At 46.5% G+C, this 24,523-nt stretch overlaps 8 protein-coding genes across 8 annotated transcripts; 4 read left to right on the top strand and 4 right to left on the bottom strand.

Moving 5' to 3' along the window:
* Nucleotides 1-356: 356 nt before the first annotated feature.
* PSV08DRAFT_411876 (uncharacterized protein) lies at nucleotides 357-2,610 on the top strand (the record flags this gene model as incomplete). Its single annotated transcript, XM_066093913.1, has 3 exons — nucleotides 357-404; nucleotides 1,218-2,047; nucleotides 2,098-2,610. The coding sequence occupies 3 exons, from the start codon at nucleotides 357-359 to the stop codon at nucleotides 2,453-2,455; spliced, it is 1,236 nt and encodes a 411-aa protein (XP_065948429.1). The 3' UTR covers nucleotides 2,456-2,610.
* A 4,221-nt stretch (nucleotides 2,611-6,831) lies between these two features.
* Nucleotides 6,832-9,055, top strand: PSV08DRAFT_411875 (uncharacterized protein). The gene is made up of 4 exons (XM_014221489.1): nucleotides 6,832-7,113; nucleotides 7,163-7,379; nucleotides 7,434-8,597; nucleotides 8,646-9,055. Exons 1-4 carry the CDS (start codon nucleotides 6,909-6,911, stop codon nucleotides 8,878-8,880), a joined length of 1,821 nt encoding a protein of 606 aa, XP_014076964.1. The 5' UTR covers nucleotides 6,832-6,908; the 3' UTR covers nucleotides 8,881-9,055.
* A 40-nt stretch (nucleotides 9,056-9,095) lies between these two features.
* PSV08DRAFT_229196 (AAA domain-containing protein) lies at nucleotides 9,096-10,303 on the bottom strand (the record flags this gene model as incomplete). Its single annotated transcript, XM_066092236.1, has 3 exons — nucleotides 9,673-10,303; nucleotides 9,306-9,322; nucleotides 9,096-9,127 (listed from the first exon to the last, which is right to left on the bottom strand). The coding sequence occupies exons 1-3, from the start codon at nucleotides 10,248-10,250 to the stop codon at nucleotides 9,096-9,098; spliced, it is 627 nt and encodes a 208-aa protein (XP_065948428.1). The 5' UTR covers nucleotides 10,251-10,303.
* Nucleotides 10,304-11,352: 1,049 nt separating this feature from the next.
* On the top strand, nucleotides 11,353-16,898 carry PSV08DRAFT_404545 (RdRP-domain-containing protein). Its single transcript, XM_066093692.1, has 5 exons — nucleotides 11,353-12,248; nucleotides 12,297-12,897; nucleotides 12,954-14,164; nucleotides 14,214-15,668; nucleotides 15,725-16,898. Exons 1-5 carry the CDS (start codon nucleotides 11,400-11,402, stop codon nucleotides 16,727-16,729), a joined length of 5,121 nt encoding a protein of 1,706 aa, XP_065948427.1. The 5' UTR covers nucleotides 11,353-11,399; the 3' UTR covers nucleotides 16,730-16,898.
* A 259-nt stretch (nucleotides 16,899-17,157) lies between these two features.
* On the bottom strand, nucleotides 17,158-19,064 carry PSV08DRAFT_208462 (uncharacterized protein; the record flags this gene model as incomplete). Its single annotated transcript, XM_066092073.1, has 3 exons — nucleotides 17,158-17,909; nucleotides 17,958-18,759; nucleotides 18,893-19,064. 3 exons carry the CDS (start codon nucleotides 19,062-19,064, stop codon nucleotides 17,261-17,263), a joined length of 1,623 nt encoding a protein of 540 aa, XP_065948426.1. The 3' UTR covers nucleotides 17,158-17,260.
* A 1,394-nt stretch (nucleotides 19,065-20,458) lies between these two features.
* Nucleotides 20,459-21,650, bottom strand: PSV08DRAFT_326673 (BTB/POZ protein). The gene is made up of 3 exons (XM_014221485.1): nucleotides 21,434-21,650; nucleotides 21,250-21,376; nucleotides 20,459-21,201 (listed from the first exon to the last, which is right to left on the bottom strand). Exons 1-3 carry the CDS (start codon nucleotides 21,478-21,480, stop codon nucleotides 20,632-20,634), a joined length of 744 nt encoding a protein of 247 aa, XP_014076960.1. The 5' UTR covers nucleotides 21,481-21,650; the 3' UTR covers nucleotides 20,459-20,631.
* A 132-nt stretch (nucleotides 21,651-21,782) lies between these two features.
* On the top strand, nucleotides 21,783-22,762 carry PSV08DRAFT_411869 (ribonuclease H-like protein; the record flags this gene model as incomplete). The annotated part of the gene is made up of 4 exons (XM_066093912.1): nucleotides 21,783-21,831; nucleotides 22,001-22,350; nucleotides 22,408-22,509; nucleotides 22,565-22,762. The coding sequence occupies 4 exons, from the start codon at nucleotides 21,783-21,785 to the stop codon at nucleotides 22,655-22,657; spliced, it is 594 nt and encodes a 197-aa protein (XP_065948425.1). The 3' UTR covers nucleotides 22,658-22,762.
* A 517-nt stretch (nucleotides 22,763-23,279) lies between these two features.
* Nucleotides 23,280-23,948, bottom strand: PSV08DRAFT_326653 (uncharacterized protein). Its single transcript, XM_066092718.1, has one exon. The coding sequence runs from the start codon at nucleotides 23,806-23,808 to the stop codon at nucleotides 23,371-23,373; it is 438 nt and encodes a 145-aa protein (XP_065948424.1). The 5' UTR covers nucleotides 23,809-23,948; the 3' UTR covers nucleotides 23,280-23,370.
* Nucleotides 23,949-24,523: the final 575 nt, after the last annotated feature.

Genomic DNA, 24,523 nt, shown 5'->3' with positions numbered 1-24,523 from the left:
GGGACTGTTCAAACTTGTTACGCAGCTACGCGTCAGGGTGAAGCCGTAATTGTTCATGACTATACGCCGCAAAGGTGGAATGAGTCGGATGGTCGCATCGATCATACTCTAGTTTTTGCCGTCATGCTCATGACGTAGGAGTGCATAACACTTGGCCTAGACATTCTACTGGCCCGCATTAGGTGGAATTACCGATTAGAATGGCCATGTAGCCGCCCATCACTTGGCAATACATTACGAAGTCTCGAACGACATTAGCAAATTGCGTACTAGTGACATATAAAACAAGGCAGCTCTTCTATAAAATTGCATGAAAATCATTATGATGAACGAGGATACAGTAGAAGATAAGTACCATGAAGGTTCGAGGCTCCCATTTAGACTTCGCCACGATACTTCCTCTCGTGAGATCTGAACACAGATTGTTACGCTGTCTGATCATACTACAAATCTCCGCTTCATTCGTTAGTCGTATGGCCTACTAGTTTTTGGGGCCGCGCGGCCTCTTGGCTGTCTCTCTTGGCTTTTTGAACCTTATCTTGTGAGCCGCCGACATGATCGTGCCAATAGAACAGTACTAAAGTCCCTCCATCCAGTAAGTGCTGGGATCCTACAGTACGGGCTGGGGCAAATGAGGGGTAACGTTAACTGATATTCGTTCACATTTTCGCCGCACGGCTGGCTTAGCCAATGAATCTCTGAGATTGCGTTAGTGCACTCAGCATCTATTAGTATCGCAGACCATCACTGCATCACTTCAGACAGTTTCGCCAATATGTGTGCTTGACACAATCAATCTGCAAGATTTCAGGGTAAATTCCTTGAGTACTGGTTGCTCTACTGCTAAATTTGAAACTGACTGTGCCGAGTGTCGAACTGTGAGTGATACTAAGCGCTGTCCTTGCCCAGAGATTAAGAGAGGCATAGTGACGTACAGATAGGGATATCGACTTCTCTTACATATATTAAGAACTGCAACTTGTGCTCTTACTGAGCTATCGGCACAGATTTATATCCGAAATGAGTACTTTCAGTCCCACCGACGAACCCAGCTGTCCAAGCTAGTCGATGACTGCATTACCGCTCTAACCTTTCAACTCGAAGAAATAACATACCACAGTGAGACGTCGAATAAAGGCAAATACCCTGCCGACAAGGTTCCAGACCACAACGTCGCCTGTGCTAGTTACTTATCGGAAATCAGAGACCATTTGCAGCTCCTGGAAGATACCAAACTCGCCTACAGCATTGCTAATGATGTCTATACAGATGCTGAACTTATTACTCAGATGGCCCAGCAGGAGGCCCAAGCGCAAGATGACAGAATCTATGCCAGACAAATCAGCACAGATCATCCTCTTGAATATGAAGCGCCTCCACCTTATACAGAGAAGCTACGTCAGGACTTCATAGACGACGAAATTACGTCCCGTTTGGCAGCAATGTTGACAGCAGATGATTCACTTCATGAGGACACTACCTCCGAGGCTAATCCTTCGGTTTCTTCTACCCAATGTCAGGCGAAGGCGCTCAGCCACCTGTCGCGCGAGCAATTTGAGTGTTGTGCTTGCCGAGGTGACTTTCGTTTGGCCTCGGTCAAAAAACTCAAATGTGGTCATCTATACTGTTTGGACTGTATCAAGCGAGTTGTTATGCGCGCGACGGTCGAGCATGATCTTGTGTACATGCCACCAAGGTGCTGTGGTACCCCAATCACTCGATCTCTCATCGTCAGCAGCGTGACGGCCGAAGAGCTAGAAGAATTTGAACTCACAGAAAAAGAAAAAGACACGAGAGAAAAAACATACTGCGCCAATAGCGATTGTAGAAGGTTCGTTGCGCCTACACATATCATATCGGGACAAGCGACGTGTCCTCGCTGTAAGCATAAGACTTGCAGCACATGCAAGAACAATTACCACAAAGACGACTGCCCTGCAGATCTCGACCTCCGAGCGACCTTGGACCTAGGACAAAAAAAGCGCTGGCAAAGGTGCTTCTCATGTCGAGCTCTCGTAGAGATAGATTGGGGCTGTAATCACATGACGTGAACAAAACCCCTTCTTGTGTCATGTACAAAAACTGACTCTATACCAGGTGTCGTTGCGGCGCACAGTTCTGTTATCAATGCGGTATAGAATGGCGTGGTTGTCAATGTACTCTTTGGGAAGAGCAAAATTTATATCGCCGTGCAGAACAAGTTGTGGACAGAGCAGCGGGTGGATACATTCCACCACATCTACGTCAACAACGTCTTAACGAAGTACAAGAAGAACTTCGCGACAATGATGAATGTAATCATTATGGACGGAAGAAGTTCTCGATGATTACTGAAGGCGCCCCCAGGCGGGGGTTTCGTTGTGAGATGTGCAATGCCAGACATCGGAACTTCATCCTTCGATGCAAGAGCTGCCAACTGGATGTCTGTGCCGATTGCCGCCGCAATCGCGTTTGACTCTGTTTCACCTGGTGACCCGAAGCGGATTTTCTGCGGTGTCTTTGATATAGTTAGTTACTTCAAGCTTGTTTCTGCCTAAAAAAATCGACAATGAGCCACGATGACGGTAGCGATTGGAGTATGTACGTAACTATTAACTAACTATATAAATTCCTGGGTTAAGCTTACTTTATTATTATTATTATTATTGTAGATTAACGTCCTTTCTCAGCCGGTAGGCTATATAAGACGTGCAGGTTGAGCCTGCAAGTATCTAAGTAGGCTAGATTTAATCTAGATACAAATTGAGTAGGTGGGGGAGGGGGTCATCTAAATCGAGGTGAGACTCGTAGCCTAGTAGTTTTAGTGAGTAGCTCTCTCAGGTCTTTCACTTTTAATGAGTCTTCCTCTCAGGTCGAATGGGTAGTTTTCAATGAGTCACTCTCTCATGTGGGTGGACCATACTAATATGGTTTCGAGGAGAGAAGGAATCGAACCTTCGAGCTCTGCTGACGTGAGACAGCAGAGGCTTTCCAGGCGCTTCACCACTGCGCCATCCCCCCTTGAGCTTACTTTAGTTCACGTCAAGGATCAGTCATCCGGCCACCCCACCCAACTTGACCCAACGCTCTGCGCAATTGCTCTATAATAACGTAATATCATAAAACAAAATTAAGAGATATTATTCTTTATATAGATTTGCATGAGGTCCGAGTGTGCCCTTGAACGTGACACTTCGTACACGTCGGCGGCGCGCGCTGACGTCGCTCACCAGCCTGGCTCTGGCCAGCCTCTATTACCACCCTTTCTGCCTCTGCAGCCATCTGCTAAGCCTGTTGGACCCGGAGCACTCCACCAGAAGCAATACACTGACGCTGCTGACTCTGCTTTTGTCGTTGACGCTGGACTTCTGCACATAGCTTCTTGTTCTCCTCTACAAGTATCGTTGCTGATTGCATCGCAAGCTGAGCGCTTTTCGCGAGCTGGCGTATCGCAACGCTTGTTGGACTCTCTGGCTGCCGACGCAGTCGCCCTTGGAGATAGTGCACCTGCTGCTGAAGCTCTGCTACTGTATGTGGTGTTTCTGTCTGCGTTGCTGCCTGCGCTGTAGCGTTATTATCTGTGGTTGTCTGCGATGGAGACTGTGTTCTGACTACTGTGAGCGACGATAGAGCACGATCTGGACAAGGAGGGACAAGGCCTGTCGCCCGAAAGCCTGCCTGGATGTTCTGCTGCGTGAAAACTGTCGGCCGGATTCGTGTATAGGCTGTAAGGAAGTCTATCTTGTCGACGTGGTAGACCCTATGGCGGGCGAGCTCCTCAACCTCGCGTCCGTACGCGCGCTTAAGAGGAGAGTAGCAGCTTGCATCTAGTGGCTGGAGGAGGTGAGAGGTATGAGATGGCATACAGAGAGTAATTATCTTGTTCTCTGTACAGAACTGGTCAAACTCTGGTGTAGCGTGGCTACTAGGGCCGTCTAGAATAAGAAGACGGTAGACTCCAGCTGTACGAGTCGCTGTATGCTGGTTGAAATGCTTTACCCACTCTACACCAAGCTCATCTGTCGTCCAGCCATTCTCTGAGACGCCAATAGCCCAGTCTGGTGGGAGATTGCGGTACCAGCTACTCTGGTGGACCTTACCAGCCAGTATCACGAACGGTGGCAGAGACCAGCCAGACGCGTTGACGCATTCGATCGCTGTAACCCACTCACGATTACCTGGCTGTACGACGACTGCCCGACCAACTCTATCAGAGCCAGTCACGACTTTTGACGTGCTAGCGACGCCCATCGCGAACCCAGTCTCGTCAAAGTTATACTAGATATCCTGGTCTAGCACGCCGTACGTCTGGCGCGTCTCCTCTACTAGCTTAAACCACGCTGCGATTATAGCAGGATCTTCGTACTGGGCGCGCTGGCTATTAAGCCTTCTACTCCACTTCATCTGAAGCTCTGGCTGGCTCTGGATAAAGCGCGACACCCATTTCTTGCCTATACTGTATGTGGTCAGTGCATGCAACAGTTCACCCGATGCAACACCCGCACCAACCGTGGCAGCCCACCACAAATGAGGCTGTAGACGCCCACAAAAGAGCTATTATCGCGAGAAAACTTAGTGGATTAGTCTACATAGTCTAAATAATTATTATATCTAAGTAGATTTTATATAGTTATAGCTTAGTATTGTGGTTACGTAGGGTAATTTTGGCAGTATCCGGTAGTGCTAATACACCACTACTTTGACTACCTGCATCACTACTACTATAGTACATTCTAACTTGTAACTTAGTAAAACTCTTCTTCTAGTAGTAACCTATCTATTACGAGATTTTTATACGATTCCTTCTTTAGAATATCGTAAAATATAAGTTTAAGTGTTAAAAGCGGCAAAACGGATGTAAGGGGCTGCGCTCCGGGGAGCAATCGCTTGGTATACAAGAGGTTGTATTCGATAGAGAGCTAAGCTTCTAAGCTACGTGGCTATCTATCCACAAGTAGTTGCCTGAGCAACTATCGGGCCGATAAGGCGTGGCCTTGTCGGTTACCTCAAGTCAACCGAGATTCCATCGAGGATCTCAACCAAAGGGCGTTCAGCCCGTTACAACGGACGATATTATCGCAAAAAATAAGCAAAATAAGCGGATAATATAGGAGTAAAACGTATTTCTTCTAAAATCTCGCGATAGATAGATTAATATTAGAAGAAAAGCTTTACTAAGTTATAAGTTAAAATATAATGTAGTAGTGGTAATGTAGGCAGTTAAAGTGGCGACCTACCGTGTGCGCAGCCTGCTACTAAAACTCTATACGCAGCCACAATACTAAGCTATATATAAAATCTAATTACATACAATAATTAGTTATTTAGATTATATATACTAATTTACTAAGTTTTCTCGCGATAATAGCTCTTCTGTGTGGCTCTATAGCCTCATTTTTGATCTTAAGCGGGGTGTTGCATCGGGTGAACTGTTGCATGCACTGACCACATACAGTAGGTTGTGGAGGTGGATCTTGGCCACGCTAGGTACCACCAACGCGCGTCTAAAGTGTAGATCTTGGTACATCAAAAGCCATTACAAGGGCGCGGAGAGACTGTTTTAGATTATTACGATAGAAAGCGATAGCAAGACTTATTCTGCCTTCACGAGAAGTCTGCATAGAGCGTTGTTGTTGCGGCATAGTGGTGGTAGTGTAGAGAGTCAGGTGAGGTGGGGTGGGGTGGCTAGCTCGCTGATCTCGCACGTTAGAGGATTTACAAGTACGTGTGTAAGCCTCGTTGGCCGGCATAACCTCGGCGCGTTGCGCACTTAACCATTCATCTGTCGCCAGAGAAGCGCGGATCCGCAATGATTATTCGCACCTCCTCACATATACGTTGGTTTTTGCGTATGGATGATACACCCCTAAAACATCACAGTATAAGCCTTCATCCTTGTCTTCATCCAGACTTGGGATGCGATGCTACGCCTTGTCGACGCACGTGCCTTGAAGAATCTTCCGATGTCTTTGCAAACGCTTGAACCACCTCTCAACCCTATCTCTCTTCAAAATAGTACGTTTCGAACCCACTGAGAAGGCTCCAATGTGCTAGAGAAGGCCGCTGGCCAACCGGCGCTTTCGATATGCGTGAGAAACCTTGTGCTTCGGAGAATTCTGGATCTCTAGGACCGGAAGAAGCCGAGCAAATGGAGATGCGCACTCGACCGTCCAGGCTATCCTAGCGGCAGGTTCGCTCATACGGAGTATGTTGTGAACTAGTGATGCTCAGGTCGAAGATCAAGTTGTGCAGAAGCTCACGAAGTCTCCGCATCTCCGCGCACTACAATGTGCTTTGACCGAATCCGTTCAGCAAGAGAGGTCTTTCCTTAAACGTGTTCGATGGAAGAAACAGTCAATTTCTCTATAACTGTTTTGCACTTGATTTTCGTTGTGAAAGACGTAGATGGAGGCTGAAAGGTCGGACGAATTCTGTTCACACAAAGGCTGACTTTAGTCGAAAATAGGAATTTGCAGAGTTGTTTGTTGTAATGACTGTATTAGGAATGGTACGTAATTGCTCAAATCCTTGCACAAGGAACTTGTCTACGTCATCAGACATTCAATGAAAATCCCACTTACTCTAACCGGTTAGCTGCTTCTCCCAACCATGCACACGCTTTCTTGATTGACAGTATCATTAGCCAATAGACATTAACTGTATATAGAAATACCCCAACATACTCCAACGTGCTTTAAACTCATATCATTTTGAGTTTTGTGATTCCTTGTACCGTTTCTTGGCAATTGCACTAGGATGCCAGATGCATGCCATATGACGTATGTGATCGTACGAATGTGCATTGGAGACTTCTGTATGATAACACAAACTCTCCGCTTCGCTCGGCTACGCAATACACTACATGCACTTCCCCCCTTTCCTCTGTTGCGGTTGTTTATCGAAAGGATTGTCTTGTAAACCCGATAGCTATGGCTTCAATTTCAAGCGCACAGGCTGTTGAAAATATTATTAGTTACAATTTCCAATATGGATATGAGCCGTTGTGTAGAGCGCTCACAGCAGCCGGAGTTCAAGAAGAAGATTGGGATGGAAACCGAAAATTGGCGCAGTTTGGCACTGCACTTAGCGAATTCATATTAAGTTACTTAGCCTTTGAAGCAGAGGCCACAAGAGGTAGAACTCTGCGAACATGTGCCACGAAATAAGGCTGACCCCTACTTAGCTAACGTCAATGACTTTAAGAAAAGTGTGGCTAACAATGAACACTGTGCGTCTATCGCAAGACGGACAGGCATCAGCGGCTACATTAGATTCGCCGACAAAGACGGCGCACAGTCACCAAGTGTTCACGCGAAAGCGATTAATGCAATTATAGCGGCTGTCTTCTTTGATTCTGGAAGAGATATTGGTATCGTGGCTAGGACGATGCTTCATCTTGGGTCAGTTAGACCAGCCCTCCTTACTACAGCGCGCTAACATTGCATACTATCTAGTCTATTTAATACTGCTAGCCAAACTGTAGATCCTTCTTTACTTTCTCTGAATGAACTTCCGGGATCGGTCGATGTGGGCTCCCTTGCGCGATTGCTGTTCAATGTCGATGCTGGTAACTATTCGTCATTGTTTGCGGATAGCAGTGGCCAGGCTCCTTGGACATGCTCTTGGAGAATACAGCATGGAGTGTCAAATCTTCAGCAACCACCGGCGGAGATAAATGTTTCGATAGAGTTCGGAGATGGTGGGCTGAACGCACCAACTCAGCCAAGCCAATTTTCCCAGACAGACGAACCCAATATAGAAATACCAATCGATGGATCCCCCGGTCAAAGCTCACAGATTGTAAATTCTTCATTAATCTATGGAGAGGAAACGTCGAGGCGCGACAACGTCAGTGCTACATGTGATTCTCGAAAAACTACAAAAAAACGAACCAACGTACACCAGGCTGAGCTTCGACGGAGAAGGAAGCTCCAAAGACCCAATGCTGATTCAAACATCCACAGATTTGGGACATATGCCTGTGAAGAAGAACGACCACGTCAATCTCTTAGGCCGATAACCCCGCAAGACGTCTTCCTTACGCCTGTTATACAGCAAGAGATCCAACGGTTGTGCAAAGGCAAGATAGAATTGTTCGAAAAGATCCTAATAAATATTGGAAGTCCCTGTTTGATAGGCGGACTACAAGACATCCTCAAATTGTGGAGGGCACAGGAAAGCCGTCTTCCCTTTGAAACAACAATGACAGTCTCGAGAGCGGAAAGAGTTCGTCTGATTGATAATCTAGATCATACCACTTCTTACTTTAAACTGCTTCAAAGACACCACATTGTTGAGCTATTTGAGGACTGCAGCGGCCCTGGAATATCCACTCTTGGGGTGCTGTTGACTTCCTCTGATTTCTCAAGTTCGCTGGGTAGACCCGGAAACCCGGTCAATAGATCTGTCGCCGACTTGACAGCAAGGATGATACAAGAAACGTACCCAAGTGTTGAATGCAATACGAGTGAGTACGAAACAAAGTACCGGCGGATATCATACCTGCGACGACTTGGCAAACGCTTACATCTTCTGGAGACAAAATTCGGTAAAGGCGTCCTGGGTATCATGCTAGATCGAGGCTTCAGTGGAACTGATGTTGGCATCACCGATACGATGTGAGTAAAGTGATAATTAGCCTCGAGATAGTAATGACTAATGTGCAGGATAATGACCCCCACTGATGCTGAGTATGCTGCGTTTGTCGAAATACTGGACAACTCTCAGGGAGTTTTGCTTCGCAGTCTCAGTATGGCTGTTTTGCCTGTTGTGCAAGCTCTTACTGCTGGAGATATCAGCGAGCAGAGAACTTTCGCCATTGAGAATATGACGGCAGATGACATCACAAACTATCAGAAAGGGTCCCCAGCATTCTTGCAGCTCATATGTGGGCAAATCTAAACCGGGAAACTAGACCGTTTGCGCATCTTTAATTGCAAATATGACACGACATATTGTAGGGCAATATGGGATACCGAGGGAGTTAACCCGAGACACCCGCATCACGTGTTACATCAAGACTTTCTTGTTTAACTAATTAGCTTGTAAGAAATTGATCACAAGCTGGCGCATCATTCGATATGTTACAGTGTTCTTTCGATTCCTGGTGCACTCACTCACTCATCTCCCACAAAGCCTGACGAACTGCCTTCCGAGTTAAAGTAGTGCTCTACTATTAAAGTTCCCATGGTAAACCACGTTACCACAAAATAAGCCACCTTATCCAAATCGATTTGTGCGGAGGTTGTGTCTTAGTATCAGAACACTACAAATGTAGCAGATAATTGGGAATTTTGGAGCTCGGGCAATGCGATCCACCCGCTTACTTGTCATACGGCTGCAACTATATTGACGACATCGTGATTCGGATACATCCAGATATAGCTAAACTAAAGCCAGCGTATTCGACCAGGCTATTTTGATAGTTATGAAAAATTCTGTAATACTGGTAATGACCAGTTTTGGTGGGCTAACCCACTTATGCGGATAAGTATCCCATTTTCTCGGTCGTACAAGAAGCAATTAGAAATATAATGCCAGAATTAAAACTAAATAATTCAAAGAAATCATGTATAGAGATCTGTTGTTGCCAATCGCAAATGCTACTCTCTCTGGCTTGCATAGGTACTCATGCGACGGGTCGTCATTACGTCCACTTTCGAGAATTCACTGCATTTCCTTGTAATTACATACCCTACACGCTCCTCGAGATTTGCAATGTCCTTAGGTATGACAGAAAAACCGATACCGCGTATTCTTAGCAGGTCACGAAATGCAGCGTCGATGCGCATCCACTCCACTTCGTCCTTTGGCATTAGCCGTACTCCATCATCCTTTAGCCATTGACAGCCCGCTTCACATAATATTACAATGCTCTTTTTCATTCGGTCTTCGAGCTCTCGCCAAGACTCAGAGGCCAGCATTTCCGCTGCCGCATGCTCTCCAACGAGGCATTTCGCATACACAATAGGGTCCAGTCCGGATCGATCGCATATGTACCAAGTAGATGCACCCGCAGGGCATGCCGTAGTTTCAGCATCATACTGAGCAGCGAGAATTCTTTGCTGGAGTTGAAGCGCGCGTATTGGTAGTGTCGCGATGTCCTCGCGCTTAAAATTATACTTCTTCAGAACTTTCCGCGCCACCTCGCGTATGATTAGCGGACGCTTGGTGTTAATCCCATTCCCGCTCTCTTCGAAGCAACCCTCTAGAGCGTTGACTAGGGTGCTCTTGCCTGTAGATTGCGCTCCAATGATGTAGATGTTTTTCATATTGATATAGATGAGTTATGTTGAAGTGAGGAGATGTTTGGTTATACTGCCCGCCCTTACATGAGAATGAGTGTTTACCTTTATTAACATGCATAGATCGTGGCGTTCGCTGCATTGCACCAGATAACTACCTGCCGGGATTCACCCCGCATTGTTCGCCACGGCGAAACGCCCAATCTATGTATGTAACATCAAAGCCTCAATGACGCGTAATATCATCAATATAAGCTCAACTGGGGCTACACTTACTATTTCCGAACCTATCTTATCACTACAGCTAGCATTGGCTTGATACCAACGGCTGGGCATATAATCAATTAGAACCGGGACTTGGCACTGGCTTTCAAAACCAAGAAAAAGATTTGTCCTTGACGGGGTCAGGAGGCCCTAAGTTTTTCAATAGTTCAAAAAACAAGTCCTAGCACATGAACAGACTATGGTGCAAGTTCCTAGCTCGGAAATTGCAAAGAGAAGACTGGGACTAACTGATTTGATCGTTTCACACAGCGACGAAAGTGTTACATGTTTGGAGTTCGCGTTCATCTATCTCAATCTCTATTTCACTGGTTAGTCAAGTGATAAGCTTATTTTTAGATGGTTCAAACATGTGTTTAATCACAGTATTGGAGAAACGGATCCATCTCTCCCGACCACTAATTCTCGAGGGGCCCAAATCTCATCTCACAATCAACTCCATCAGTTATCGTGATCAGAAAGAAGGACCTGAAGATCAGTTGACTTTGTGCAACTCGTACTTTATGGTCTCTTGATATCTGCCCTTCCAAGTCTTCTCTAACGACCCAATGAAATGGCATCTTAAGCTTATGATCAGAAGCCATCCTATACATATGACTGAGCATTATTTCTTCCTGCTATTGCAATAATCTCTGGGGACCTGATTCAGGGATTTTACTATCAGCTGAGTCTGTGAAACTATAAGCAAAGGAAGCTGAGAAAGAAACTTCGAAAGAGGGGTAATGAATTTGTGAAGCAAAGTTTACAATAGCTCGTGACGGTTTGGTGCGATACGTCATCGGCCTTTTCGCAGTCTGACACGGGATGCAAAACTCAAGAATCGTATCCGCTGCGATCCGTATATTCCCCCCATTTCCCTCTTTCCTATCAACCAATCTTGAAAAATTCACAAAGATGAGCGAATTCAGATCGTTCGTCAAAACCCTGCAGCACCGTGTGTCTCCAGAAGACGTCAAATGGGAGTATACGGTACCAGATATTCCCGTATCTCATCTGACCAATAAGGCGGGGCTCATCAAATGTGTATCGATAATCTCCTCAATCTACCAGCAACAGATCACCCTCTGTTTTACAGCTGCACCCTCAAACCAAGTCATCAGGAACGACGTTCTCGACAGGTTCATTCTCCTCTCTTTCGCAGATTTCAAGCTGCAATGGCCTGCTCTTATTGCAGGTGAGGCTTCGAGACCGGCCACAGGTCGGGAGAATGGGGACTGGATCACCAGAATGCTTGTTTCAGGCCTTACCATCAATGGCGTTACCTATAACTTCTTCGGCCATTCTAACAGCCAGCTCAAGTCAAGATCTTGTTTTTTGTACGCTGCATCGAAAGAGGAGATATCTATCAAAGTCGAGGCAATGGGAGATTTCTCAAAATTAAAGTCTGTTGGCAAGAAAGCGAAGCGCATTGGACTCCTCTTCTCTAGCGCCGAGGTCGCACTTGATCTGCCTCCCGATCGTTGTCAAGACATTAATGATGTTGCAACCAAACAGTACATCTTTACCGATGGTTGCGGCCTCATCTCTGTTCAGCTGGCAAACCACCTGGCACAAAAACGGAACATTCTTTTTCGGAATCGAAGGTATCTTCCTTCAGTTTACCAGATCCGGTATCGTGGTTATAAAGGCGTCTTAACATTGGATCCGACGTTGCGTGGGCAGATCCAGGTCCAATTCCGAGCATCAATGCAAAAATTTAAAGATTCGCCAGACTACAGTCTCGCTATTGTGGATTATTCCAAGGTCTTGTATCCAAGTTAATTTCGTAGATAGTAAGCTAAAACTGGACAGCCTTACGCTTTTGGTAGTCTTAACGATGAGATCGTTGTTCTCTTACATACACTTGGAATCTCGCAAGAAACGCTCCTTGCCAAACAGACACGGCATCTCAACTTTCTCCAAGACGCTCAAAAAGGTAATCTTCAGGCTGCCTTCCAATTCCTATCATACATCGGCCGCACAGATGTGGCAGAACAGCTCCTATTGGATGGTATAGACTCAGTGCGCACCACACTGAAGAGTTTAGTAAAGCAAGAATACGATCGAATGGTCAATAAGCGCAACGAACAGAGATGTCGAATCTCAATTCCAAAGTCTCGTTTACTCTTTGGTGTTTGTGATCTAACCGCAAAAGATGGCTTCACGGGTCGACTTAAAGAAGGCGAGTGTTTCATCCGCATCACAAAGGATGGCGACGGCAGGCCACACACTATCATCAACACCGAAGTCTTAGTTACGAGAAACCCGTGCCTGCATCCAGGTGATCTTCAGAAATTCAGGGCTGTTGATGTTCCCGAGTTTTCGCATCTGGTGGATTGCATTGTGTTTACAACACAAGGGAAACGACCAAGCGCCGATCTAATGTCTGGAGGCGATTTGGACGGAGACAAGTGTAAGTTCGATACTCACCATCTGCAACTATTGCTATTCCAAGCTTATGCACAACAGTTTTCGTCTCATGGGATAGCGATATAATCCCTCGTACAATGGCTGAGCCTGCCCAATACCCTGGTGGCAAAGAGCTCATCACTTTTGGGGAAGTGACTGGCGATAGTCGTGCCGAATATTTTGCTCGCTATACCAATGGATCTCTAGGCAAAGTTAAGAATCTTTACCTTAAGTGGGCTCGGCTCGGGAATGCCATGAGCCCACAATGCCAACAGCTCAATCGCCTGTTTTCTCAGTGTGTGGATGGCAACCATATCAGAATACCTGAAAATCTGGAGGCCTTCAAAGAGCTTGAGGATCCACCCGAACCTAAGCGAACAGTGGCGCCTTTCATATTAGATAGCCTTCATGAGGCATGTATGACGCACATTCAACAGACAGCTACACTAGAGATGGAGATTCAGGACAACGCAAGCATTGTAGACTTACTACTGACGCGCGAAAGGATGGCGATTTCGGAGTTTGAGCTACTGCAACTTCTGGTGCAATGGTGTGATCGACATGATGTGGACATAATGGGGTACTGTCACGCCATCAACTTCAGTGCTCTGACGGACGAACAACAGATATGGTTCCTCGCTCGATTGCCGCCATCAAACACAGTGACAAGCTTGGTTCGCAATGGGCTCCTTCAGTCCGAGCTTATTTCTCCACAAGAATTCCGTCTATTTGGGCTGGAACATCCAAATTTGCACTGGAAACCAATTTTCCGCTCTGGAATTGATCGCATGGGGAGGTTCCTTCCGGTCGTGTGTCGCTCACTAGATGTGTTTCACAAAAAACTGATCGTACTGCGCATCAATGATCGTCTTAGCGTAGCCATCTATGTACCAGAAAAGGTTGCCCGTGCTAGCGAGGTAGCGGTAGATGATGGCGTGCGAGTATTCGCCTTTCCACACACCCAAGGGCTGCAATCATCCAATTATCGCGCGGTGCCCACCAAGGCTACCTATCGCCTTTATTGCGATGAACAAGTGTTCCAACTTTATCACCAGAAAAGACGAAACACCTGGATATTTCTGAGAAGCCCAAAAGGTGATGATGCATTGTACCGTGCGTTGCCCAGTGTTGGAGACAAGAGGAGGGTGAGGGAACATACCATGCGGCAGCAGATCAACTTCGAATGCAAAGCCAGTATTGCTTTAGATAAGATTGGCCGAGATATGAAAACCCATATTGGGAAAATTCAGAGCGAAGGTGTCCTGGGTGGCGTGAGTATCTTTGTGTAGCTGCTTGGCAAATTACGCTGACAGGAAGTAGGAGGTGTATGTGATCAGCAACCGCGATGTTGATTCAATACGCGTTCTCGATCAGTGGCTACATTACGTTGATACCCAAGAAATTCTCCCGCTTTTTGAGAAACTCGAACCAGAATATACGACGGCAAAACTGGCTATGCTCAACTGGGATGAATACACAGAGCTTGTGCGAGCTGTCTGCCGAGAGAACAATCTCTCGTCACTTCGTCAACTGAGTTCCATAGCAGAGCTGCAGGTGATCTTGGATCTCCTCAAGGATTATGACGAGAAAAAGCGCCTTCGCGATGTGTTTTCACAAACTCTACTGCTGACCGAAGATCCGACTTTTGCTATCCATGGCAAGACTATCGTTTCAACCTTACTGTGGTACTTGAAAGATGCAGCCTATCTAACCTCGACGCTCCTGCAGTCACAATCATGGGGCAGACACAAACGAGACATGGAAGATGAACTGATTGCTTTGGCTCCTGACATTGCAAAGAGACTCATCTTGATGTCCAACGAGTTCGGCAGCCTTGTTCGCCAACATTTGGTGCTTTTACTACACGAGTTGAAGGAGTTGCCAATGCAAAGTTTCGCCAAACTGGTGGAGCTCATTGCACTTACTGTTCGCTCACCTGAAACTGCATTGGACCTGCTTCTGGAGGTCTTTGAACCAGAAACATCTCGACTACTCGTTGGCCGTCCGATGGCTGTCCGTCAATTTACTTCTTCGCTTTTTGGAATCGCTTTGGACCACATTGACGAGGCCGCAACTTCTTCAAACCCCGAGCTGGAGTCTACCAAACTGGCTTTCCATGAATACAAGGATGGCCATACCATCGTCAAAAGCATATTACGTGTAGACTCGTCCGTGGCTGGCTCCCTGAAATCCGGTGACCATGTTCGTCTTACCGTAACCAACAGCCCAAAAAACGATTCCCTCATGAAGCTCTTTTCGATGGATGCTCTAGTATTGAGCACAGAGCTATGCACCGTCATTCTCAGATGCTTGCATGATCCGCCTCCGTATCTTACACAATGCGCATGGCATATCACGTTGTGTGGCTCGTTCGTTACAAGCAAGGCCGCATTCGATGCTGTGACAATGTTTTATACTGAACGTGAATCTCGCTGCAAGATATATGCGTCCCTCTTGGGATTACCAGCCATAGATCAGACTGAGCTTTCAAAGGTCGAGCTACCGGTTGCCAGGGATCCAGGTCTCAACGCAAGCCAAAATGACGCACTCGCGGCGGCAATGAAACACTCACTAACGTACATATGGGGACCTCCTGGAACAGGCAAGACTCACACCATCATCGTCATTCTGTGTCAGTTGCTCCGACAATTGCCGAAGTCCAGGTTCCTTATTACAGCGCCGACGCACAACGCAGTTGATAACATTTTAAGAAGATTCACAAACACCAATAGTGCAGAGAAAATCGGTACGACTGCTGTGAGAGTATCAACTCAGGTAAGCTAAATCATCATGAATACTTCTCTAAGGTTCCGCTTCTGATATCTCCCCAGCTCTCCAAAGTATCACCAGACCTTCGGTCCTTTACCTGCGATGCAATGCTAGGCCAAGATCTTACGGGCAATCCGTCCAAACGCCGTAAAGCCCAGCAGCGAATCAAAGAGGCCCGCTTGATCTTCACTACATGTACCGGCGCAAGTCTTGGTTTGCTACGTGACGAGCAGTTCGATATTGTTCTCGTCGATGAAGCCTCCCAGCTGACAGAGCCTGCGACACTTGTACCACTTGTTAAAGGATGTTCGCGCGCGATCTTGGTAGGTGATCATGTCCAATTACGCGCTACAGTACAACAAAACTCGTTGCTTGTGGGCTATGACATCTCGTTATTCGAACGTAACTACAGCATGCAAGAATGTAAAGGTGTAGCGAAGGTTATGCTCAGCATTCAGTACCGTATGCATCGTACTATCTGCCACTTTAGCTCTACAGAGTTTTATGATAGCAGATTGGACACTGCAGTCGCGGACGACAGTCGACCACTTCCAGTGTCACAATTTCCTTGGCCGAAAGACAATCGGTTGGTGTGGATTGAGATTAGCAGCCCAGAAGACTTGGCTCAGCGATCAAAAGCCAACCCCGGCCAGACCGAGGTTTGCAAGCGTGTCGTGCAACTCCTTACTAGTCCCATCTCAGATGCTAATTCACAGCCCGCAGAATTCCAGCAACGATCATTGGCTATCTTGACTCCATATACTCGGCAGAAAGAAGCACTTAGCGGTGCTGTCACTACGGCCGAAGTATCTTCTATTGACGGTTTCCAAGGCCGAGAAGCAGATGTTGTGATCTTCGTTACTGTGCGGTGTAATGTATCACACAGCATTGGTTTTCTTGCCGATATGCGCCGGCTGAACGTTGTTATGACTAGAGCAAAGTGTGGCGTTATAATTATTGGGAACAAGGAAACACTTACAGGAGATATAGGAGTGGGAGGCGACCTGGAAGAGAGTAAGAAAGTCTGGCAGCGGCTGGTGAACAGTTGCCAAATGGTTCAGGTTTAGGAAGGCATATTGCAGAAGATTGTTAGGTTGGTTCGGCTTTCTTAGGGAGAGAAGCGAGCGTTGGCTCCACTCAGCTCTATTCGCAGACTATGACTCACTCATCCTCTACTAGTCATGACTAGTTGCCAGAAATTGATACATATCAACCAGAATATATCGATACCTACACACAATCGTGCCCAGAGCTAGCGTATTAATTAGGAGCCTTCGTTCATGAACAACGACGCTAACCTGATGTGGGTATTGCGACAGCCCATATTTGCAAATAGTCGAATACCTGCAGATAAGCTTCCTGTCTAAGTAGTAAACAAGGGTTAGCGTCAACGCTGCCAGTATTTTGGTAGGCACAGCTGCATCGAACCAATTGGCCATCATGACGATTCAACCGTTGTGTCACACAAAATCACAACATGTTCTAGAACTCTATCTCATGAACCACAGTCAATTGCAAAACAAAAACCAAGATCGACCCTTGCTCTACCATACACTATAGATGGGCTGCGCATCCAGATAAACTAAAAAACTAGTTAACTATGTTGTATCTAGACACAGTGTATCGAAAAAATTTGTAATCCCATCCATATCGCTTTGAAATCCATTCTTGGAAAGAGGCGCAAGTTCGCTCAGTAGCTTTTCGAAATCAATAGCTGTCGAAAGCAAAATCTTGCTCCATTCGTATAACGTAAAACGAAAAGTTCGTTTAGGGTATACTTCCCCTACAGTAAAAGAGGAGTTCATTCGCCGACACAGCTCGCCTAAAATTTTGTGTATTTTCGCAGCTGTAACATCGTAATTTTGTCGTCTCGCTCTAAGGCCAGCATCGATAACGGATGCATCATACAGACCGATACAACCTATACTGGTGTTTCGATCCGGTTCTGAACCAATTAGGAGAACTTTAACCAGCCGATGAACGAAGCCTATAGTGTATCTACTTGAATTTTCAATGGCTTCCGAACTGGTCTTGTCTATGTCATCAGGATCAATACTTTCCCCCATACAATGTATGGCCCTTATGCAGAGACTTGCATTGTTCAATGATTCTGTAATGTTCTTTCCAACAAGGTACCGATATCGAATCGCAGGGTCATGGTCGTGTGAGGTTTCGATCTGTGGTTCAACAAAAGCTGCGGTCGACTCCAAATTTCGTTTGTACTCAATGGCGAGCTGAGGCACGTCCCTAAGCGGTATCTCAGTAGCGCACAATATACAGTGGTGATATGCTTACATCTCTTGAGCTCTTGATCTTTCTCGGGTGATGCTTTTGCAACGCTCTCGCAACTCATCCATCCACCTCTTGTTCAGCCAGTCTCCACGATACAGACCGCACGCTTGCGCTACTTCCAGGATAAGTAACTGCCTCAGGCAGCTTAGATCGGGGTTATAATTCATAGCGAAACTTGGATGGAAGGCGTTAACGCGCACGATTCTATGGCCTGATGCCATTACATGAGTGGGGCGTCCAAACACTTGACCGACCCCAAGACCTTCTACAGCAGCTACATTCCCCGTTCTGTCCTCTTGCGCTATACCGTTTCCCCGCTTGTAGCGCCACATGCATACAACAACATCCGGGCATTTCGCCTCAATCATCGCAAAGGTTCGCTCTTGGATGTAATGCCTGACATCAAGATCAGGCTCCTCGTAAGATCTGACAAACGGTAATCTATCCAAGACAGTAGGGCTGGGTGCGCCACATGAGACGATTGGCCAGATTTCTATGAGAAGGGCTCGAAGTGTAGGTGATGACTCTATGACTGAGTCCGCACCTAGGTTGTACGGATGGTGGTCGGCTGGCTGTTGCAGGATGAAGCAGATACCACCTTTCGTGTCAGGTCTTGCCAAGTACGCTGCTGTGGCTATCTCATCACGAGGGATAGCCTGTCCGCCACGTCGTAAGCTATAACCTAACTCTTGTATCATTCGTAAATGTCTGCTACTTGAACATTTTCTTGGTGCATGTAGTGGCTTCAATGTTGCAGGAATTCTGTGATCGATTGCGATGTCTAAACAGACTCGAGACGACGGCTCTCGAACCCCGATCGTAGTAGGTTCCATTTGATGTTATATGTACTACTACTATGTTTTCTTCACTTGACCGGCGGAACGTGATTTGTGTTGCGAAGCGAGTACATAGCCCACTATCTCGAGGGAAGGGCAAACCTGTGAGCCCTTCGAGCACTGAACTCTTGCCACTGGATTGATCCCCTATCACTACTAATTGGGGTAGATCCACATATTCTCCGGCATTGCAGGCGAAGAGTTTGTCAATCTTCTCGAGAAGTGTTGAGCTTACAAACCCGCCAACGGGTGTGGTACTGGAGTGCGTATCCATCTTTTGAGAATATTGTCAGTAGATCCAGACCTAGCACACTGCTTTTCTGGAAATTTCGAGATTTTTGTTGGTTACAGTGTAATCGGGAGGCGATGCAGTGCAGCCCTCAACTGGTAGTATGTAAAAAGTGTTCTTTTGACCGTTAAAGATAATCTGTGAAAAGACTATGCTTGCCTGCGGGGTCATATAACTGTCGTAAGGAAAAAGGAAAAACGCCACTCTCGCGCAAGGTCCATCCAGCTACCGAGTTACAGCTACCGAGTTATAGCATTTTGACTTTTTCTACCATCAGTAATAAGTGCAAGAAGCCTATACATAAAATTGCCGTTTTTTGTTTATTCAGTGAACTGGCCTAGTGTGTGCCGACGGATCAGCGCTGACGCTAAGCTTTATCTACTGCTTAGGCATTGAGCTTAGCCTCACCTGCATTTAGATGACCCCCCTCTTGTAACTACACCAAATTGATAGCACTAAGTAGTTACCTGCAGGCCTAGCCTGCACGTCTTATACAGCCTACCAGCTGAGACAGGACGTTAAACTTGAATAATAATAATAATAATAGGCATTGAGCTTATCTGTATTCGACCATTTACGAACATGAGCTATCGCAATACCCACATTAAGTTAGCATCGCTATTCATCAACGGAGGTTCCTGTTGTGTTAGTTCTAGGGCACAGTCATGTACATATACGCATTGGTATATCGCTTGACTTTTTTCCCTCTGTTTGCTATATAGCGTATCAGATCAATTATCTCAGAAAAGAATGGCAGGCCACACCCCAACCTGCCAGAATCGGGTATCAAAAAAATTGACTTTACAGTCAAAGTACGTAATAAAAGGATTCGGGTGGACCTCTGCGAGACCCTGTTGAACCCTGAAAAACGGGTTGGTATTACTACCAAAATACGCCTCTCAACGGGTATATGTCAAATAGACAAATCTCCATTGGGTACGATAACCAAAATGCGGTTACGACGAAGGCAGCAGCCCAGCGAACTGCGGTTGCGACGAAGGCAGCAGAACAGCGAACTACGGTTGCGATGAGACAACGAACTATGGTTGTAATAAGAACACATTGCGCAAAGCGCTCCTGTGCCCATATATTCGCCATATCGCATCTCATCAAACACACAAATCCATCACAACCCAATCATCACTACCATGTCGAGCTTCGTTTCGTGGCCACTGTCGCGAGTATTTCCCCGCGACGAGCTGAATTTACGACACCAACGACCGATCAAGATTACTACCGCAGCTCCAAAGGCTATGCCAGCTTTCTTTCGCCAGCCATCTCGCGACGTTAAACACGAACTTAGCCGCTGGATACCGGATGGGCACGCATTGGTATATAATGCTTGATAGGTATCGAATTGTGGCAACCAGTAACAATCGATGGAAGATGGGTAATGCATATAGTCTGCCGATAGAGCTGAATGGAGCCAACGTTTGCTTCACTCCTAAGGAAGATAAACCACCCCAGCAATGATTGAACAACACTGTGTTTGTGACAGAAAGTTCAAATTGAAGATACAGGAGCCCGTTGCTTTAAGAAACCTTCGTGTCGATTACTCTACAACATATGAACTCCAGTTCGAGTAATGAACCCCACAATAAAGGCAATAGTACCTAGATTCAGAAGATGCAGCCTCCCAATATTTAGAGCAATTTGGACATCTGTACTTAGTTCTGTCCTGCTTTTCATTCGGTCTCTTTTTGCTCGCCTGGAGCTTGACTAAATCTGAAGCGAAGCCAACAGCCTCTCCCAAAACGTCGCGAAATCCCTGCTTCTGCAAGAGCTCTGTAATACGTTCGCATGCGACTTCAACTATCAAGTCTCGAAGCCCTTGGTCGTTTGGCGGCGTGGAGCTATATACTTCCGCAATAGCGTGCGGAAAGTCGTCCATGTTCCAGCAGGTTTTGACCGATTCCTTGAATTTCTCTCTAGCGATCGACTTCAACGCTGGAACATCATACTTGTCTGCTATGCTGTACACTTTGACGTTGAACACCATCGGCGAAGCAACATCAGCCACGCTCCCACTGGCATCATAGTCAAAAGAGTACAGGAATCGAAGCATTGCCTCGACAGCAGAGACATCGTCATCGTTTAGAGGGATAGTACCCTCCACTGACTCCTACGGTCGCATCGTCAGAAACGGCTTTGCAGTAGTCATAACACGTACCTTCCATTTCCCTTCGAAAGCGTTCGAGAAAAACTTAGATTGAGCGGAAAGCACGATCTTGTGGATTCGAAATTCTTTTCCATCACATGTTATGGTGCCATCGGATAGCGTTGGAGAATCATAATACCTTGAGACGTTAAGGGACGCGTAACTGCTTTGATAATCGAAACAAGAAGGCACTCACTCTGGAAGATTGAGCAGTAAATTTCCAAAGGGCTGGTTCGTCTGCATTTTGATTCGGGTGTGATAGCAAGAAGTTTAACTCAAGAGCTTTGATGATATCGAAAATGCAAGAACTCAGCCGGCAGAGTAGTTGTAGAGTGGCAATCAGGTCTGATTTCGGTGAGATCCGGCTCTGAGACTTGGCATGTGCAACGCGAATTGGCGAAGTGTAGATTGAAGAGGATAAAACTGCAGCACCGATGATGACGGGATTCCAAAATCACTGCTACCTCGTAGAGTTTCAATCTCCCAACACAATGTTCGACTACTAAATTACCCCGCCTGTATCAAGGGCTTAGCCGGAGTGCCTAATGCTGGTCGTCTCAAACAGCTCGAGATCTGCCGAACGCCGGCGCCTAAGTAATCTCAGCAGAGCCCCGCTCTAACCCATGACTTAACATCTGGACCATGACCTTGTTTCCTTCTGAGTATTCCTACAAAGATGGACCACCCCAAGAACATAATCTACAATAGGAAGCTCATCCTCTGTCCTACGATCGCAACTTGGTCGTACCAGAACTCCTCTGAGAATGTCCTGGGTGCAACGACTTCTTGTTGTATTGCTACTGCCACAACTTTCGGATCATCTTCACTGATGGGGCGTGTACGAACAACGGACGGCCTGAAGCAAAAGCAGGCATCGGTGTAGCATACGGCAATGATGATAAAAGCCAACTGTTCCTACCTATTACAGACGTGGTGGACGAGTTCCCACTGCGGTCGAATCAGCGAGCGGAACTCTGTGCAGCAAGGTCGGGCGTGGAGTTTCTTAGTAAGGCCAACACCCAGCATTCAGAGGATGAAGCTGTAGCTTGGATTATCGCGACCGACTCCGAGTATGTTGTTAAGAGGATGACCGAATGGCTGCCAACATGGAAGGTATGTTTGAACTAGTCTGGCAAGGGCTTCCAAAGACACTGCTGACTGAGCTCTTAGAGGAACGGCTGGCGCACATCCAAAGGCACTAAACCAGCAAATTTAGATCTGTTCATCGCTCTTGACGACGTGGTGATGACGCTCGAGGCGAAGAATGTAATTGTTAGTTATCACGCAGGAATATATGTTGACTGCATGCAAGGCTAAGATCGCGTAGATTAGGTTCTGGCACATCCCAAGGGGGCACAACAAACTTGCTGATCGAATTGCGAAAGCGGCTGCCAACTATGGTGATGAGGCCAGTGTGTAGGCTCGAGATGCGAGGCATCGATCTCATGCACGCGAGAGAACTTCGAATGGCAACTCCACATCCTTTTCAATATAAATACTGCTACATAATGAAATCTTGTTCTGATTATAGGTAACAGTCTAAAAGACTCATAGTAAGATAAAATTCATGCCCATCCATGGACAGTAAGAAGATTGAGCTTTCACCTCGAGTCTAGCAATCAAACACCTGCTTGAGCCACTGAAATCCAAGATTGTTGTTTGTTCAGCCAGAGAGAGATGGTACTACTCGGATGTACGCCCAACTACACTAGTTAATTAGTTAACTAACTAACCCCACAACAAGCGCACACGCCGTTACTATATACGAACTAACTCCCCATACCCCCTGTATGTCCGTCTTCGCCAGCGTCCACCAGACACCAAATACCAAACTCGCACAAATCGTCATCTCAACGAACACCACAATCATCAAGCCAACATTTCAGTTCTCCTCGTAATACAGGCCCCATCCCAATTGGGGGCGATCAGGGTGTGTTAGCGCGTTGCGCGGCTCGTAATACAATTACATCACGTCCATCCCTACATGCTGAGAGAGTTACGATGCCAAGGGATGTGAGGGGTACTTCGACTTAAACCGACCAAAACCACGTGGATATTTAGCATATTCCTGCACAAGTCATGGGCTGTGGCTACGCCCCTATTTTCTAAAAATTACATCACTGTACACCTACATCAAGCCACATAGTCCTTTACCATCCTCCAAAAATCTCCTACAAATTCACCGCCTTCTTCCATATACTTGACGAATTCATCGCATTTTCCAATTATGTCAATCTCGCACACAATATACTCAACCACGAGTTTCCTCAATTCGTCGATAGTTCCGTCGTCGCTTCTATCTGGCAGATCCGGGTTCGAGTACGCATATCTTGCAAGCTCAATGATATCTCCAACGCGCTTTGTGTACAACTTGAAGTTCATTAGTGTCTTATGCATTTTGTGGAGGGTTAGCGCTTTGAGTGGCATTATTAGACGTAGATGCGCAAAGCAGTAGAGCCGTGCGTGGGCCGCTCTTGGAGTTTGAGGAAGGCATTGTGAAGCAGAAGTTTGTCTCAGGTTGCAAAGGTCTTTAGAGGTATGCTGTGAACTATCTATCATGGATGCTGTCATGATTTTTATACGTTCGTATTCAGTGATAGAGGTTTGTAACTGAATGATGTACGTCCAGTACGACCCCTCCAAAATGAACGTTGCGACGCTGATCTATTGCCACCGCAGTCGATCCCTTGCGCATAGTAGCAAGGGATGCAGCCCCGAGTTTATCCATTCCCAACAGTGAGCTTGGAGTTTGTTTTGCTCGTCCTTCCCAATCAAAGAGGGGAAGGTAGATCCTACCTGATACAGTCGTTAGCGAATGCATTTTCACCCTTGCAGGCCGCAAATCGGTGGAGGGTGATCCACTAGCAGGGCTTCAGATTATCTTTTGTTGACGATCAACAAGTTAAATCGTTGTTTGACCTATGACAGTGAGCGCTTAATTACGTACGAAAGATGGGGGCTGAAAACAATGGCGTTTGTATCAGTGTGCGGGGTGAAGCTGTACCTAATCACTACGAACTGCAATCTGCCACCTCTCATCCTTTGCATGTCGAAGCTTTCAATTCGCTGCCACGAAACGACGTCTGGCGAGCTGCAGATGGACATGTGTTGAGCCCTGACATCATGCACCTGGATGTCGAAAACAGCTTACCAGTAGCGCGACAGGCCAGGGGTTGTGGCACAACAATCCTTTGACTGGTAACTGATGATGCTTAGTCGCTCACGGCCCGATGTGCTTGTCAATCGCGTTATTAAGCATATGTACAACGTATTGGGGAGTCCGCTT

The sequence above is a fragment of the Bipolaris maydis genome, assembly GCF_028858645.1.
Source record: "Bipolaris maydis strain C4 unplaced genomic scaffold PSV08scaffold_13, whole genome shotgun sequence".
NCBI classification, from domain to species: Eukaryota; Fungi; Ascomycota; class Dothideomycetes; order Pleosporales; family Pleosporaceae; genus Bipolaris; species Bipolaris maydis.
The sequence above is the reverse complement of the archived record's forward strand: the minus strand, read 5'-3'. Positions and strand labels throughout refer to the sequence as shown.

Coding starts and splice junctions, on each gene's coding strand:
- PSV08DRAFT_411875 (XM_014221489.1), top strand. CDS start 6,909: ATGGCTTCAATTTCAAGCGCACAGGCTGTTGAAAATATTATTAGTTAC. Junction 7,380..7,433: donor AGGACGATGCTTCATCTTGG/GTCAGTTAGACC, acceptor CATACTATCTAG/TCTATTTAATACTGCTAGCC. Junction 8,598..8,645: donor GTTGGCATCACCGATACGAT/GTGAGTAAAGTG, acceptor ACTAATGTGCAG/GATAATGACCCCCACTGATG.
- PSV08DRAFT_326653 (XM_066092718.1), bottom strand. CDS start 23,808: ATGACAGCATCCATGATAGATAGTTCACAGCATACCTCTAAAGACCTT.
- PSV08DRAFT_326673 (XM_014221485.1), bottom strand. CDS start 21,480: ATGCAGACGAACCAGCCCTTTGGAAATTTACTGCTCAATCTTCCAGA. Junction 21,377..21,433: donor TTACTGCTCAATCTTCCAGA/GTGAGTGCCTTC, acceptor TAACGTCTCAAG/GTATTATGATTCTCCAACGC. Junction 21,202..21,249: donor CTTTCGAAGGGAAATGGAAG/GTACGTGTTATG, acceptor ATGCGACCGTAG/GAGTCAGTGGAGGGTACTAT.
- PSV08DRAFT_404545 (XM_066093692.1), top strand. CDS start 11,400: ATGAGCGAATTCAGATCGTTCGTCAAAACCCTGCAGCACCGTGTGTCT. Junction 12,898..12,953: donor CGATTTGGACGGAGACAAGT/GTAAGTTCGATA, acceptor TATGCACAACAG/TTTTCGTCTCATGGGATAGC. Junction 14,165..14,213: donor GCGAAGGTGTCCTGGGTGGC/GTGAGTATCTTT, acceptor GACAGGAAGTAG/GAGGTGTATGTGATCAGCAA.